This window comes from Diadema antillarum, unplaced genomic scaffold (assembly GCF_040938485.1).
Source record: "Diadema antillarum isolate AM-2024a unplaced genomic scaffold, OU_Dant_1.0 seq00000815_RagTag, whole genome shotgun sequence".
NCBI lineage: Eukaryota > Metazoa > Echinodermata > Echinoidea > Diadematoida > Diadematidae > Diadema > Diadema antillarum.
Genome location: NW_027271694.1, coordinates 244,667 through 260,267, shown reverse-complemented (window position 1 = coordinate 260,267; position 15,601 = coordinate 244,667). Strand labels below are relative to the sequence as shown.

General features: G+C 40.9%; 1 protein-coding gene across 1 annotated transcript; it reads right to left on the bottom strand.

The window, feature by feature from the left end:
• Positions 1–2,179: 2,179 nt before the first annotated feature.
• LOC139739760 (Golgi reassembly-stacking protein 2-like) lies at positions 2,180–15,200 on the bottom strand. Its single transcript, XM_071650357.1, has 8 exons — positions 14,994–15,200; positions 9,406–9,486; positions 8,715–8,918; positions 7,927–8,013; positions 7,235–7,365; positions 6,382–6,544; positions 5,137–5,521; positions 2,180–3,835 (listed from the first exon to the last, which is right to left on the bottom strand). Exons 1-8 carry the CDS (start codon positions 15,054–15,056, stop codon positions 3,531–3,533), a joined length of 1,419 nt encoding a protein of 472 aa, XP_071506458.1. The 5' UTR covers positions 15,057–15,200; the 3' UTR covers positions 2,180–3,530.
• Positions 15,201–15,601: the final 401 nt, after the last annotated feature.

The following is a 15,601-nucleotide window of genomic DNA, read 5'->3' as shown; positions in this document are numbered from 1 at the left end:
CGAAATTGTCCAATTTGGTTGAGTACTTTTCTTTCTAGACATGTTTTTATTAATCATTAATTTCTTACTTTATTTTATCAAAGCTCAGCAACGGAGACTACCCAACAATTGAAGGTCAATTTTCTACAATAATCCTATTCAAGCATTCCACATTGTGATGTGCGGCCTCAATTCTTTGTTAGTCTCCCAAGTGGCTTTTGTTCGATGCTGAAATTTGTTGAATTGAGCTGAGAAATTTACGCTCGACCCGTCTTTACAAAACATCTGTAGAATGAAAACTACTCAACCAAATCGGATGATTTTGGTGTCATTCTTCTTCTAGATAAATTCTCTACAACTCTGTCATTCATTTTGGCATCAAAGTAATGCAAATGTGCAGATATTTGCGAAAACTCGCGTTTCCGTTAATTCTAGGCCACACTCTATATAATGTGTGTGTGTGTGTGTGTGTGTGCATACTCTATGTAGTGCGGCAGTCATACTTATCAAAATGGACATGAAAACGAAATGTGTTAGTTCTATTCATCAACAAATGCTTGTTTAAAATCATTGACTAATGACCCCAATTAGTTTCAAAGACGTACAGTATAGTATATATTGCGGTGGCCATATTTTAAAATAAGAGCCAAAACATAGGATGTGCTGGTTGTATACACGAAAAGATGTATCCATTTAAGTAATTGAACCTCAAAAACACATTTTTGTACCAGAATCATGAAGATGCATCCATTGGTTTTAAAGATATATGAATAGAAGATAGAGCGGCAGCCATGTTTAACTGGAGGGAGGCCACATTTATTAAATGGCCGCCAAAACAAAGAATGTGATGAACCTATTCACTTTGCTAAAGCATCATTATATTGAAAACCTTCACCCCAAATCTATACTTTTACACTTGAATCGTGATTATATATTCATTGAGTTCGAAGATATACAATATTCATTATCCGTTGTATGGCAGCCATATTTATTAAAATGGCCGCCAAAACGTAGGATGAAACGATTCATACTCACTTACAGTTGAATTTATCGGAGTCCTTGACGCCAAAAAACACATAAGTTGGTATCAGAGTCATGACCCTTTGTCCATACGTTTTAAGGATATGTTATATCTAGCATGGGTGCCATATTTTTTCAAAATGGCCGCCAATAAGTAGGTTGCCATGGTTTAATCCTCTCAAAAATTATTTTATTGGAATCCTTGACCCTCAAAACCTATACTTTGGTACAAGAACCACGACAATTGGACTTATAGTTTCCAAAATACACAGCATTGCTATATCACATGGCGGCCATTTTGAAAAATGGCCGCCACGGCCGCCACAGGCAGAATCAGAGTGGCTTCCATATCAGAAATGACTTGTATTGGCATCATATACATGTGTACCAAATATGGAGCTTTTACCATAATGTGCATGATTCACCCTATATGTGCCCTATATCCGCTAGACTATTACTCATGCTCTCAAATGGCAGTCAATTTAACAAAGAATTCAATATCATTACTGTGTCCTGGTGTACAAATTGTTACACAATTTAGCCCCACCGTATATATAGTTAAACTTGTGACCAAACGTCCTACTACTTATACCACTCGATATGCCATTTCTTGCCAATTACATACACCCAAACCTTGAACCGAATATAAGAAATGCTCCTTCACTTATGCTGCAAGCAAATCATTTAATGAGTTACCCATATTTATTCGAACAGCCTCCTCATTGCAAACATTTAAGAATCGTGTACGCCAACACCAATCGCTCATTTGATACGAACCCTTTGCACTAGCTATGAATTATTCTGATATCTATTTTCTCCGCTCGTTTTATGTTCTTTCTTATGCGTTTTAATAATGTTCTCTCGAACCGATTGTTCTTTAGCTGTATCATATCTATGTTCGTTTTGTTCTTGTTTTTTTATTGTGTGCACATGTAATGTAATGCATTATCAAAGCAGGGCTCCCTTGTAAAGCAGGCCTTTTTGGCACTGAATGGGAGTACCTTGCTTTTAAAGAAGACTTTATACAAAAATAAATAAATAAAAAAAAATATTGATTTCCGAGATAGCAGGTTAATACCTCATTGGGTGCGCAAACACTGTATTAAAGCAAGACAACACAAACATCAACACGACAAAGAGCATAAGGGCAGAAGTAGATGGAAAGAAGAGATAACTCTGCACTCACTGACCTACTGAACAGTTTTCTCATTCTTTCTAAGCCTTTACCTTCCTGTTCTTGGGGTACTGACATTCCCAAAGTCAATAGTTTGTTTTCTGTCATGTAATGAAAATCAATGCGACCACAAAGCAGCATAAAATATGGTCTACTTTACTCTATAACATATAGCAGCTATTTCATAACTCATAACCAATGTATGGTGTGAATGTTCCCCTACCCTATAATTTATTTGAGACTTCCATTGTACATGGGTTTGCCATTTGGAGGAGGAGAAAACACAGCTCGGTTTGAATACTAAGAATATTTAAAGTAATCTCATTCTTTCTGTGGATACATACCTCATTTTTCCACTGCTAATATATATTTTTTTTCCAATATGAGATATGTATGTCAAACATATGTGAAATACATCTCACCTGATATTCTTTAATTCCACATTAATCTAACATCTCGTATCGTAACTAAGAATTAAATGCAATGTCTGGATAATTTCTTTAACTTATCTCAGTCACATATAATTCATTTTACACATTTCTCTTTACATAACTTTGTACAAACTTACTTCTTGTCATCATAGTGAATCAATATAATAACATTATTTGTGGCGTTCAGGCTCATCAATGCACTGGCACTAAACATCTACTCTACCAGCATTATAAGCATGCAGTCAATTTACATTGAATTCAATGGCATTGTGTTTCAGGATTTGGAAGATTAAAACAAACTGTACTGGATGTGAAATCCACCGATTGTCTTGCGTTCTGAACATGGACACTTTAATGGGAATAAAATGCATACTTGGGTATATAACTTACATTTGTGCACACCATTTAAACATATTTTGCCATGGTTGATTTAAAAAGTTAATTTTTTATCAATTCCATATGTTTTGGGCACTTGTAGATGCATTTACAAAGCTTTGAAAGAATTTGATAATGTGCATCACTGATGTTAGATTCACATTGACTGATTACTGTATATTGTTCACTGTCTATGCCAGGTGAGCTGATACTGTAATTCCAACTGGAATGAAATAAACTAAGATGAAGGTGTAGCTGCCCTTTGCCATTAAAGAAACTGCTTGTAGCTTGCCATTTAGTAATCAACATAAAATCCCTATTGCCACACCAACTACTATATTGAATAAGTACATTTTATAATTTCATGTGAATTAAAAAAAAAGAGAGAAATTGTTCCTTGATGAGAGAGAAACACAGTAGAGAGTGAACTCTTCATTTTCATTGAAGTTCATACTGAAACATCTCCAATGCACACAAATGTGAGCTTCATGCAGAAGAGCAAATTTCTTATGAAGTAAAGTTCTCTGATCCACTTGGGGAGGAGGGCAAACCTATGATGTTGTTGCCGTGGATACAGGAGATGCCCCTATCCCAGTAGGCAGATTAGGGAGTGGTGTTGGTCCCGGTATTGAGATACCTCCCGGTAGGGAGACGACTGGTGAAACACCCGACACTCCCCCAACCGCTGGTGACATGACTGGGGCAGGGGAGGCTCCAACTCCTGTGGTTCCTTGTAGGGAGGCAGAGGAGCTATTGAAGGAGGGGATGTTGGAGAGATCGACTGGAGGCAAGGAGACGTTGAGGTTTGGTAGACCAGGCACGTTGGACAGACTCACTGGTGGTAGCACTCCAGAGACTGTCATAAGAGAAGTAATTGCAATGTCAATTCAATACATATAATACATATTTAACATTTATTTCAGAATTTAATCAAAAGGCATGGCCATCAGTTTGGAGAAGATATCTCAGTCATTATACAAATGATGCACAGGTCTGAGTGCGTCAGTCGGAATTGTGTGCATATGGTAACTATGGAATGCTTAACCCACGAGGCGAAACCGAGTGGGTTTAGGCTAAATTCCATAGTTACCGCATGCACACTATATTCCGACTGACGCACGAAAAGACATGTGCGTAATCTGATTTATAGAATGGGTAATTTTCTTGCCAAAAACCCATTTTTCTATCGTGTTACCCGATGACAAAATGACTGGATGCATTTACTTTTGGCTTGCCGTAAACGAGCATGCATCAGTCTTTACTGGACGCACGGCCAGCCATGCAATTAGTTTTTACTGGACGCATGGCCAACCTGAGTGCTGCGAACGCTTGCTTAGTGCGCGAACCTTTGTTACAAGTACGCGTACGCTTGTACGCGTAACGCTTGTACAAGTACGCGTACGCTTGCTTAGTGCGCGTACCTTTGTTACAAGTACGCGTACTCCCAAGTGCGCGATTACATGTTTACCACTGTGACTCAGCATGCGGCCAGTGAAAATCAACGCATAGCTCTCTACCAATCAGATCGCAGGATTCTCGCTACCCATTCTATAATAGAGTTTGGTCGTTCTCCACATGTTCACATACTTTACTCAGCTAGTTAAGCCTATCTTGTCGTCTAGCTGATTGCAAGCCATTGTTCTCATGAACCACTCAAATTTTGAGTTTGAAAGTTTGTATTCATAAATGCTTCCTGAAATTTGCAACCACTGAAAGAAACCCTTCGAACAATAAAAATTTTATTTCACTTTACAAATTTGCAACATATGGCAACACTGCCAATACAAATTCACTGTGTGGTTCCCTATTGCAACATGATCCTAATCATTCAGCTCATCTGCTGGTAGCCATGTGTGTCAATTACGCAAGTAATCAGTTTGCTACCACAGTCTACTTACAAAGTCCAATGTTTCTCCTGATTGACAGAAGTTCAATAGGAAACATATATGCATTGTAGCAAACTTTAGCTTGAGATACAATGTGTATGTGCTACCTGGATTACCATCACAGCAGACTAGTATATATGATAAGATATTAACCCGTTGAAGACTAGTCCCAAGTATACTCGGACAGGTATCTATGGGAAATGCATGTTATAGCAAAAATCAGCTCATCCTCAACGGGTCAATACAATTCCCCAACAGGAACATAACTTACTTGGTCCTGAAATAGGAGGAGGCACCTTGGCAGCGCCAGTAGCCGGTGAAACACCTGGTGTCAAAGTGAGGGGTGCAGGAGTAGCACCGCCCACTGACAAGGGAGTCTGGTGCAGGGGTGTGGTGCTGGCTACTGTAGGTACAGTGGTGGAACCACCAAGGGAGACGGGAGAAGGCGAGGCAAGGGTGGACAGGTTGGGAGGGGCTAAGGGAGAAGCCACAGCAGGGTTGGAGTCTCCAAGGGCGTGTGATGCTGAGGACACCGGACCAGGAGGTGAGGCCACACCCGTAGTGGTAGTGGGAGTGGTACCAGGAGTGAGAGACAGCCCCGCCATACCACTTTGGAGGCCTGCTACTGAGTTAGAGGGTGTGGAGGCCAAGGACACCTGGTAGTAAAATGATAATGGTAAATCAGAATGCATGATTGTATTAACACTTATTGGAATAAAATGTCTTTTTAGTGTACCACAACTGTAAAAAAACAAACAAACAGATCTCCATATTCTATGTAGTGCTTCATTTTAAAGGGGATGGCGAGTAAGCGATCAGTGGGAATCAGTGGGAATGCTGAGAGATGATTGTTCCAATCCTTGTGGGATTCATTTAAGAGTACATTATATATCTACTGTTGTGTGAAAATTATTTGCTTCAGAACGGTCTCATATTCAAGTAATGTGCAGTTTAATGTTTTCAGGTTAGCATGCCTGTACAGTGACGGGGCATTAAACTACACATTACTTGAATATGAGACCGTTCTCAAGCAAATAATTTTCACACAACAATAGATATACAATATACTCTTAAATGAATCCCACAAGGATTGGAACAATCATCCCTCAGCATTCCCACTGATTCCCACTGATCAGTTACTAGCTATCCCCTTTAACAATTACAACTTGAGGCGCAGACTACTTAAACAAATTCACCCCTCCCCCCCCAAAAAAAAAAGAATGAAGCAAACACATGAAAATGCACAATGCTAATAAGAACAAAGTAGATAGAGGTACTAGTACTACACGGCAAATAGCTCCACCATGTTTTAGATGTTCACATCGTACTGTGAATACCAGACTTAACACGGATATCATGATTTGTAATAGATTAACACATGTCCTTCAAAGAGTAACAACTCTTACTTTAAAACCCATTAACATACACTCCTTGCAGAGTCAGCAATATACATTGTAGTTGCAAGAAATTATAGTGAAAGATGTCACTTCAGGTGAAAAGAGGAGAAAAGTCAAACCTCAGAGAATCCATCAGGAGGTGGGTATGGGGCTGATGGGGCAGAGGGCTGGTCTCCTCCTGCCACTGACTTGAGATGTCCAGGGATGTCCACCTGCTGACCCTCTGGGAAGGACCTTGTGGGTATCCGGTGGAGGTAACCATACCCTATGCCACAGCCCATACTGGACGGGGATATAAATTGATTGATTAGTCATGTAACCATTATTCATGACTAACAAGACAATGTATACAGTGCACTGACTTGTCTGTTTGCATACCGTAAGCTGAGAACAGAAAAGAGCTAGACAAGCACTTGTAGAGCGCAGACCTCCACCAAGCAGCTCATTTTCACCGATTAAGCATGCATGCTGAAAATCACCCATTTTCCCAATATAGAAGCCTTTTGTTTACGTCATCAGCTTCCAGCTGCATGGCAAACCACAAATAAGTGCAGCCTGAACTCCAAAGTTTATTCACCTTATCTGCCAAAAGACAACAAAAATCCTTCAAAAATCCATAAAACTTCCTGGATCACATCCAAATTTTAATCATCTTTTCTTTGCGTCAAAACCAACTTTTCTTGCAAGTTTCATTCAAGTCCATTCACACATTTTTGAGTCATTTTGAAAACATACAAACAGACACCAATGAAAACATAACTCCTTCCCTGGCGGAGGTAATTAATACTATACTGAATACACACTATTAGTTCCCTTATGTAACTTCAATAAAAAAGTAGAACTTTTCAATATACAAATTAGACAATAAAGATACCTGACACAGCACACAGTGTTCTAACATGTACTATATGGTCCCACTCGTCTAACATAAATATAGTTGTTAGTACATACAGCAAGACGATTTTCTCTTACCTTCCTTCACCTCCCCAGTTTCTATTTGGCGTGATGGTGACCTCCCGACAACCGTCTGTTTCAACGTTGTACATGTACAGCTTGAGTGGCCTGCCCTCATGTGACTCAATCAATGAAAATAAGTCTTCTGACTGCAGATGATGGAAAAAAAAAAGAGAGATGACAGTAAGGGAAATGAATTCAAAAAATCTTCATAATATAGTCCCAAGCAAGATTGATATGGAAGCCATAACTCACTTCACAAATTGTTTAAGCATTGAATACTAAGGAGACTCACCTGCAAGGTCACAGTAAACATTAATTTAATACAAAAGTGACAAGGGGTCTGGCAAAGATAGTTTCGACCTAGAAAGAAGAAGTTGTATTGGTCACTTTGTGGTAATATTTACAATTGATCACACAAAAATAATATTGATAAGAACTTACCCATACAATATAATGCTTACATTTAGATTACCTATGCAGATAACAAACAATTTTTGTAAATATGGTACGTACATTCACGCATGAAAAACTGTCGTACATAATTTTTATATGAATACTATCATTCTTGCCAATGGTATCTAGGATAGCACATTCTCCAATTTCACAACTTTATCCAACTACCTGCACAGATATCGGTGACAACAAATAGGCTACCAAGAAGCTGAGGTGACTAGACATGATTGAATGCAAGTGATTTAAAAACTCACCTCAAGGAGAACCGAGTCAGCACCAATGATATAGTCAGTATTTGTTCTGAAGCCTGCAATGGAAGCTGGAGAGTTTGGCTGCACATCCTGTCATGGGGATACAGACAAAAGTGATTCCTCACTGACTGTCACATATGTAGGAATAAGTCATGTCACCACATAATACTTGATGACAATATTGGTATCACCTTGACTGTCAAGGGTGGGCAAACTCCCAGTGTTCGACAATACATGTATGTAATTGCTGGCAAATCCCTGAAAACAAGACACTATATCAAAAAGTAACCAAACCCCTGTATATCTTGTCATGATGAAAATTCAGGCCTTCCATTAACTGCTGTATAATGAGAGTACCATTGCAACAGCCATGGAGTTACATGACACAAGTTACTGTGCTGACCATACACATGTAAACTGAATGTAATCAACAACCAGTTACTGAAAGGTATCTCTTCTTTATTCTCTCAGATTTACCAAATGATGGATAGCAGTACAACAGACAGCCAAAAAATAATCAATGAGCTACCATATTACCTTCTACAAGATAGTCTAGAAAGTTGGAACAAGAATTTGCTGCAGGTATTGCAATTTCATCTTGAAATCACTCCTGCAACATGTCTACTGAAATTTAATAAAATGACTGTTAAGGTACATAACACTACAGATCTGGGAGACTCAATCAAAACAATACACACCATGGACTTCCATGATATGAGGTTGATGAAGGGGGGGGGGGTCTATGGTTGTAACTAGAAATCTAGCGCATGGGATCAACTATGGGAACTTACCAGTACATGCCAGACATTCTCATTAGCACCCTCAAAGGAGCAGAATCTGATGCTGACTCCAAGCAATCCTTGTCCTCCCCATCGCTTATTGGGTGTCAAGGTGACCTCGCGCACACTCAGTGCCTTGCTGCTGTAGACTAGCATTTTGACTGGCTTCTCTTCATACTCCTGCAGCAGTCGCTTCAAGGTGTCATCGTCTTTATCCTTTCATTGTGAAAAAGACAAACTTTCAGTGTGTAAAAAGTGTCATACTTAATCCAAGGCTGCACACTGGCACTGGTCTCTGACCAGTAAAAATCACTGTCGGACCAGTATTACTTTTTCAGGAATTTACCAGTAAAAATGGAAAAACTGGGTACCTACTGATCCGACAGACAGGTTGGACAAGTAGAAGAGATGGGTTAGTGTGCAGCCCTGTTTAATCAAATGTTTCCATTGGGAGGCGACTTCTGATTAAAACTTAAACTTGATACAGAATTTTTTTTTTTTTTTACTTCAAAACAGAATTAATCACTTGGTTAATAAACCAAAATACAAAAAATTCTTTCTTTAGCTTCTTTCTTTGAAGGAAGGAGGGGGTGGAACAGCAGTGTTTTTTGCACACAGATTTACATTTTATTGCAGTTTCACAACTTTGCAATTATAATGGACATATATTTACAAGCTTGCTTCATCCAAAAGAGTGACTTACCAATCTTGTGTTGCCGATTGCAATAACAAAATCAAAGAAAGCTTCCAGTCCAGCCTTGTGTCCTGGTGAGTTTTCTTGTACCTTGAGTAATGAAGTAATAGAAACAAAACTGTTAACAGTGAACTAACTATTATACACAATGCTGTCACAAACAGCCGTGCTTTACACAGCGTCTGGTCAGGTTAGGGTTGGATAAGCATTTCTCGTGTGTTCTTATGTTTGGACTTACTGTGTCCCTCAGCATTTACTCAAGATTTACTCAGGATCTCATCCGGACATTGCTGTACAGCATGGTGCTGCTACTGTGCAACTTGGCTATACCAATTTGTTTAATACTGTTTGAAATTTCTGCATAGATATTTGATTTTCTATATACATTGTATATGGGTAGATCATTCCAGTTGGCTATGGTTTGAGGCAGATAGCTACACAGGTACAATTTGTATGCTTGAGTTCAGCATTGGAGTGGGATAAATCTGTTGTTATCTCCTCTTGCTCGACTGGCTTCTTTGACATAAGGAGGGATATATGTTGCACTTTTTGATGAGTTGCTTTATAAAAGTAGTGTTGAACTGTGATCAACCCAAATGCTTCCGTTCAAGCTGCTCAAGGTTTGCATTTAGACTCTCTGAAGTGGTGGTATTTTGGCATTAAAATTGGCATTAAAAAAGCATTATAAATCAAATTACTTTAATAATGTACAGTAAGAGATGTAGATCAATCATTAGCATGGGTAAAATTTGGTTCCTCAAAGAGTGCTTTATACTGTTCAAATTGATGATTTTTCTTTGATTTAATCAACTTATTACAATGTATACCCCCATAAAATTGCTACACTTCAATTGCATGAAATAAGTGATTTGGAACTTATGTGTATGCGGTAGCTGATCCATCATCCGTGCATTACGGCATCAAAGACATAAACCCCAGGGCGCTCTAATGTGATTTGCGGAAGATGTTGAACAAAGAAAAAGCATCTTCTCAAGACCACAGGAACAGTCTGGATAAGTGCAAGTGTACCACAATAAGTTGGATATTACATTTAATCTGTATGGTATAAAAGCCAGCCAGTCGCTCGTGAAATGGGCAATTTGGTGTCTGAATTTATGTTGTTTCTTTGCTAGCTACAGAGTATGCAAATAGCCCGCTATTGATTCAGGGCGAACCCTCAGTGTAGACAGTGGAGCTGGAGCGCCCAGGGGGTATAAAAGTGAGCGAGTCAACTAGCTATGTTGTCTTCTTTGGCATGGTGATGTCCATAAAGGCTGTTCAGCATGGACCATGGTAGTCACACTTGATGTAAAATCATTGAAAATAGAGGCGTAGATCTAATCACTCATTCCAGTCTATTAAAGGGCCAGGTAAGGCAAACTGCTCTCTTCAGAACCATTTCGATTTTAATGATTAGGCGGCAATTGTGCACTTTACGGCCCTATGATATCGGTGCGAGATTTTACCCTAATCGAGCAGTGTGTGCAAATTCGATTACATACCAGGCACCGCGGGTTCGACAGCGTGTCTACCGGCACTGTACTGTGTGCATGTGTGTGAGATTTCACATTGGGATGCAGTGTGTATGAATGTGTCAACGTGTGTGTGCGTGCTGAAGCACTTATGGCACGTAACATGGTGGCTCTAACGCCCTTCCCTGCGCGGCGCGGCGTGATCGAGCGCGAGCAGTCGACCCTAGACAAACAAGATCATGATTTTAAATGAATGAATTCTGCATTATATCTTAAGCAGGGGATCACTAATTAACCTACTGCAGAGGACATATGTCCATCTGCAGCCTTGGTGAACTTATTCTGTGAAATAATAATTAAAAAAACCCCAAAATCTTATCCCGATTCGTCAGTCTGTTAGTGTTTATTTCGTCTACACGTTTACCGTTTAACGAGCCCGACCAGATGTCGTGCGAAGTGTGTATAGCTAACGGTTTACGGGCAGCCACTACATGGACACACACACACAAGCCTCACCCGCGTGGTTGGTTTGCACGATTTGTGATGGGGTCGGATCAGGATGGATGAAAAAGGCATAAAAATATTCACATAACTATTGAGGCGAGCTGGCGCAAGATGGGATGTTCAACAAGAGACCCGCGGGTCTAGCGCTCACCTGAGTATCGCAAGTTCACCTTTCACGCAGTCACTAATCTAAATTATTCACAGCTCCACCAAAATTTGACGAGGCATTCTCAAGTGGAAGATGAAAATGTACAATAAGGGCCCAATTTTTTTCAAGATTCCTTAATTTGGGGGAATTGGGGCCCCCTGGGGCCCTCTGGGTGGGGCATGGTGCCCAGTTTGATAAATTGAGATCCTGACCACCTAGGGATGCTACCTGCCAAGTTTGACAAAAATCCATCATGAGGTTTTCAGGAAGAAGATGAAAATGTACAATTCAGGCCCCCATTTGGACCCTTCCAACCACCCCCCCCCCCCTACCCCCAAGAGGGGCACCCCTGGATCTCCTATGAACAAACTTGAAACTACAGTCATTAATGTACTCACTCATAGTATTATCTCAGCTCTATAACTTCTGATTCTAGAGAAGATTTTTAAAGATTCCTTCATTTGGGGGATTTGGGCCCCCTGGGGGCCCCCTGGGCGGGGCATGGTGCCCATTTTAACAAATTGAGATCCTAACCCCCTAGGGATGCTACCTGCCAAGTTTGGTGAAAATGGGTCATGGGGTTCTCAAGAAGAAGATAAAAATGTACAATTTAGGCCCCATTAGGACCCCTCCTCACCCCCCCCCCCCCTGGGTCCCAAGGGGGGCACCCCTGATTCTGCCATGAACAAACTTGAAACTACAGTCATCAATGTGCTAACTCATAGTATTAACCTAGCTCTATCACTTCTGGTTCTAGAGAAGAAGATTTTTGCGGATTCCTTAATTTTGGGGGGTTTGGGCCCCCTGGGGCCCCCTGGGTGGGTCATGGTGCCCATTTTAACAAATGGAGTTCCTAACCCCCTAGGGATGCTACCTGCCAAGTTTGGTGAAAATGGGTCATGGAGTTCTCAAGAAGAAGATGAAAATGTACAATTTAGGCCCCATTAGAACCCTTCCCCACCCCCCCCCCTCCCCTGGGTCCCAAGGGGGGCACCCCTGATTCTGCCATGAACAAACTTGAAACTACAGTCATCACTGTACTAACTCATAGTATTAACTTAGCTCTATCACTTCTGGTTCTAGAGAAGAAGATTTTTACAGATTCCTTAATTTTGGGGGGTTTGGGCCCTCCTGGGGGCCCCCTGGGTGGGGCATGGTGCCCATTTTAACAAATTGAGTTCCTAACCCCCTAGGGATGCTACCTGCCAAGGTTGATGAAAATCGGTCTTGGGGTTTTCAAGAAGAAGATGAAAATGTAAAAAGTTTACGCACGACGCACGACGGACGACGCATGACGGACGACGGACGACGGACGACGGACGCCGGACGAAGGGCGATCGCAATAGCTCACTTGAGCCTTTGGCTCAGGTGAGCTAAAAATGGAATCTATTGTATCGCAGACTATTGCCAACTTTCTCACACTTTGCAGCATGATCATGGCAATTTTCTGCGATGCAACATTGTATAACTATAAGCTCAATAATCTTGCAGCGGAGAGCAACGGCTAGGCACGCACGCGAAATCGCGATCGCACAAAGTTCATGTTTGATGTGTCAGCTCCGCAGATTTAGCACAGTGAGGCTGGCTTTTATTGACCTTATCACTTGTCAAACGGCATTCCATACAGCAAGAGAAGCTCGCCAGCTGCTCAGTGCGTGGTGTTTCATGGGATACCACCTTTGGCTTGCATACGGTGAATGAGGTACCGATAATATAGGGCCGTAAAGTGCACAATTGCCGATTAGGCTTGGTAAAACCTGATGTGTAATGACTTAGATGTGTTAGTGATGGGGATCCCAGATTGGTGATGCTGCATACTCCAATTTGTGACAGACTACTGTATACGCTATAATTTTCGCGTACATAAATTTTCGCGAATTGCCGCTGTCACACATTTTCGCGAGTGGTTAAATTCGCGATTGGGGGACCAGAGAAAATATGAAGTGGCAAAGAAAGTGTGAATTTTCAACTTACTAGCAAATAAGAATGATACTAGTTATACACTGCATGAATAAAACTTACCAAACTCTGCAAACTAGTAGGTTAGAATTCAACATTTTTGAAGTGGTTAAGTCCATCGAGCTAGATTTCTGACGAGTGGTCCCCTTGCGATAATAGATTGGCTCTCTACAGTATTCGTAAGTAGACGTGGACGAGCGTAAACAAGCTCAGCCAGTATGGTCTGTTCGGTAAGCCGTGACATGGTATACTAGTACTGAAATGTTCGTATCATCAAAGCAAGGGATTCATTTTGGAAGGTAATATTTTCGCGTGTTGTTAATTTCGCGAATAGCTCCCGATTCGCGAAATTCGCGAAAATAAAACCCCCGCGAAATATATAGCGTATACAGTAATAAAGGCTCTAAGCCCAGCCCAGGCAAGATCATCTTGCACTATCATTGCAACCTTCTGCATTGACCGAAAGATCGGTCTGTATCTGTCCGTCGGGGAATGTTCCGCGGAGACTGCGTCTGGCTTCACGGATCCCCTCCGTATACAGACCGAAGTCAATGATTGCGGCTCCTGTGTGGAGCAGTCGCGCACAGATCAAACGTTATGATAAACCAAATTTCAGACAGCTTTTTTACATTCAAACAAGTTTGACATGACATGACATATTATGCAGCAATATTTGGGATAAATTTCTCAATTGTGCAATCGAAATACTCACATAAACTTGGTTATAACGCAGAAATTTTATCGATATTGCAACATCGCCGTTCGCAAGCTGTAAGTCGCCATTTTGAATCTGTAAGCCAATCACATGCGAGGTACGTGTTTTAGTAAAACAAACATGTAGAAACTACCTCGCATTGATCGCATGTGATCATGGTGATTGGCTAATAGATTCATAGTGTATGTTTCTGCAGTTTGAACGTGACGACGCGACAGGCTGTGTTTTACGTTGAAAATTCTACTAAAATGTTGGATTATTCATTAATCTGGTGAGTGTAATGTATTCTTAAAAAGCTAATTTCACTATACAAGCTTAAATTTGCCGACCTAGGGCCATGCATTAGACGCAATCGAGAAGGGTGAGGTACCTCACCCAATTTTCCATAGAGACAGTGGTTAAGAACATCCACACAACAATGGGTACTGCAACCTTCCGTCTGTCTACGGAGGACAGCGTTAATGGCAAAATATAAAAAGAGTCCTCCGGACAGACGGATCTTTCTGTCTACCTTCTGCACAGCTAACGTTACTGTCCTGAGCTAACGTTAGAGCTGCGCGCACACACACACTTTGATAAATTTCTCCTTTGGTTTAGGCTTTAGGCTTTGAAACCTTACTAGATCTAACGTTAGGTCTCTAACCGTTAGATTTACTGGCCTTGCCCTTTCATATTCATAATCATATGGTGCTAATATTAATAAATTTATTCATAATTCATATCATGCATACGACAGGAAACCGGTAAACGATACACAAATATGAATTGATGGGACTACAGTACAAGGCCCGACTCTTACCCTCAGAACATGATATCCCTCGGTACCACCTCCTGGCACTTCAACACTATTTACTCCACCCATGTTGCACTCTTTGCGCTTTAAATGCAGTTATGAAATTATAATGTGTTACTTTCGACTAGAACGTTGTCTGGTCCATATGCCGACATGAGGTGAAAGTCGGTAAGCCTGCAGTTTTCCTTCCGACGTCGTTACCGACAGCAGTGATAATTTACGTGGCAAAGTAAGATGCAATGCAACATGGGACGGGCTGTGGAGCCGGGAAATGTGCAAACGCCGGGAATTGTGCAAACGTCTCGCCGGGAAATGTGCAAACGCCGGGAAATGTGCAAACGTCTTGCCAGGAAATGTGCAAACGCCGGGAAATGTGCAAACGTCTCACCGGGAAATGTGCAAATTTCATCAACGGGAAATGTGCAAACATGACGCCGGGAAATGTGCAAAAGTTCAATTTTGCCGGGAAATGTGCAAATCATTGTTAGCGATATTGTGTATAAAGATAGTAGATAAACTCCATATCAAAACTGCCCATGAACTTCCACCATTTAGATTTTCTTAATGAAATCCTTCACAGATTTTCAACAAAATTGGCAGGTAGCACGATTATG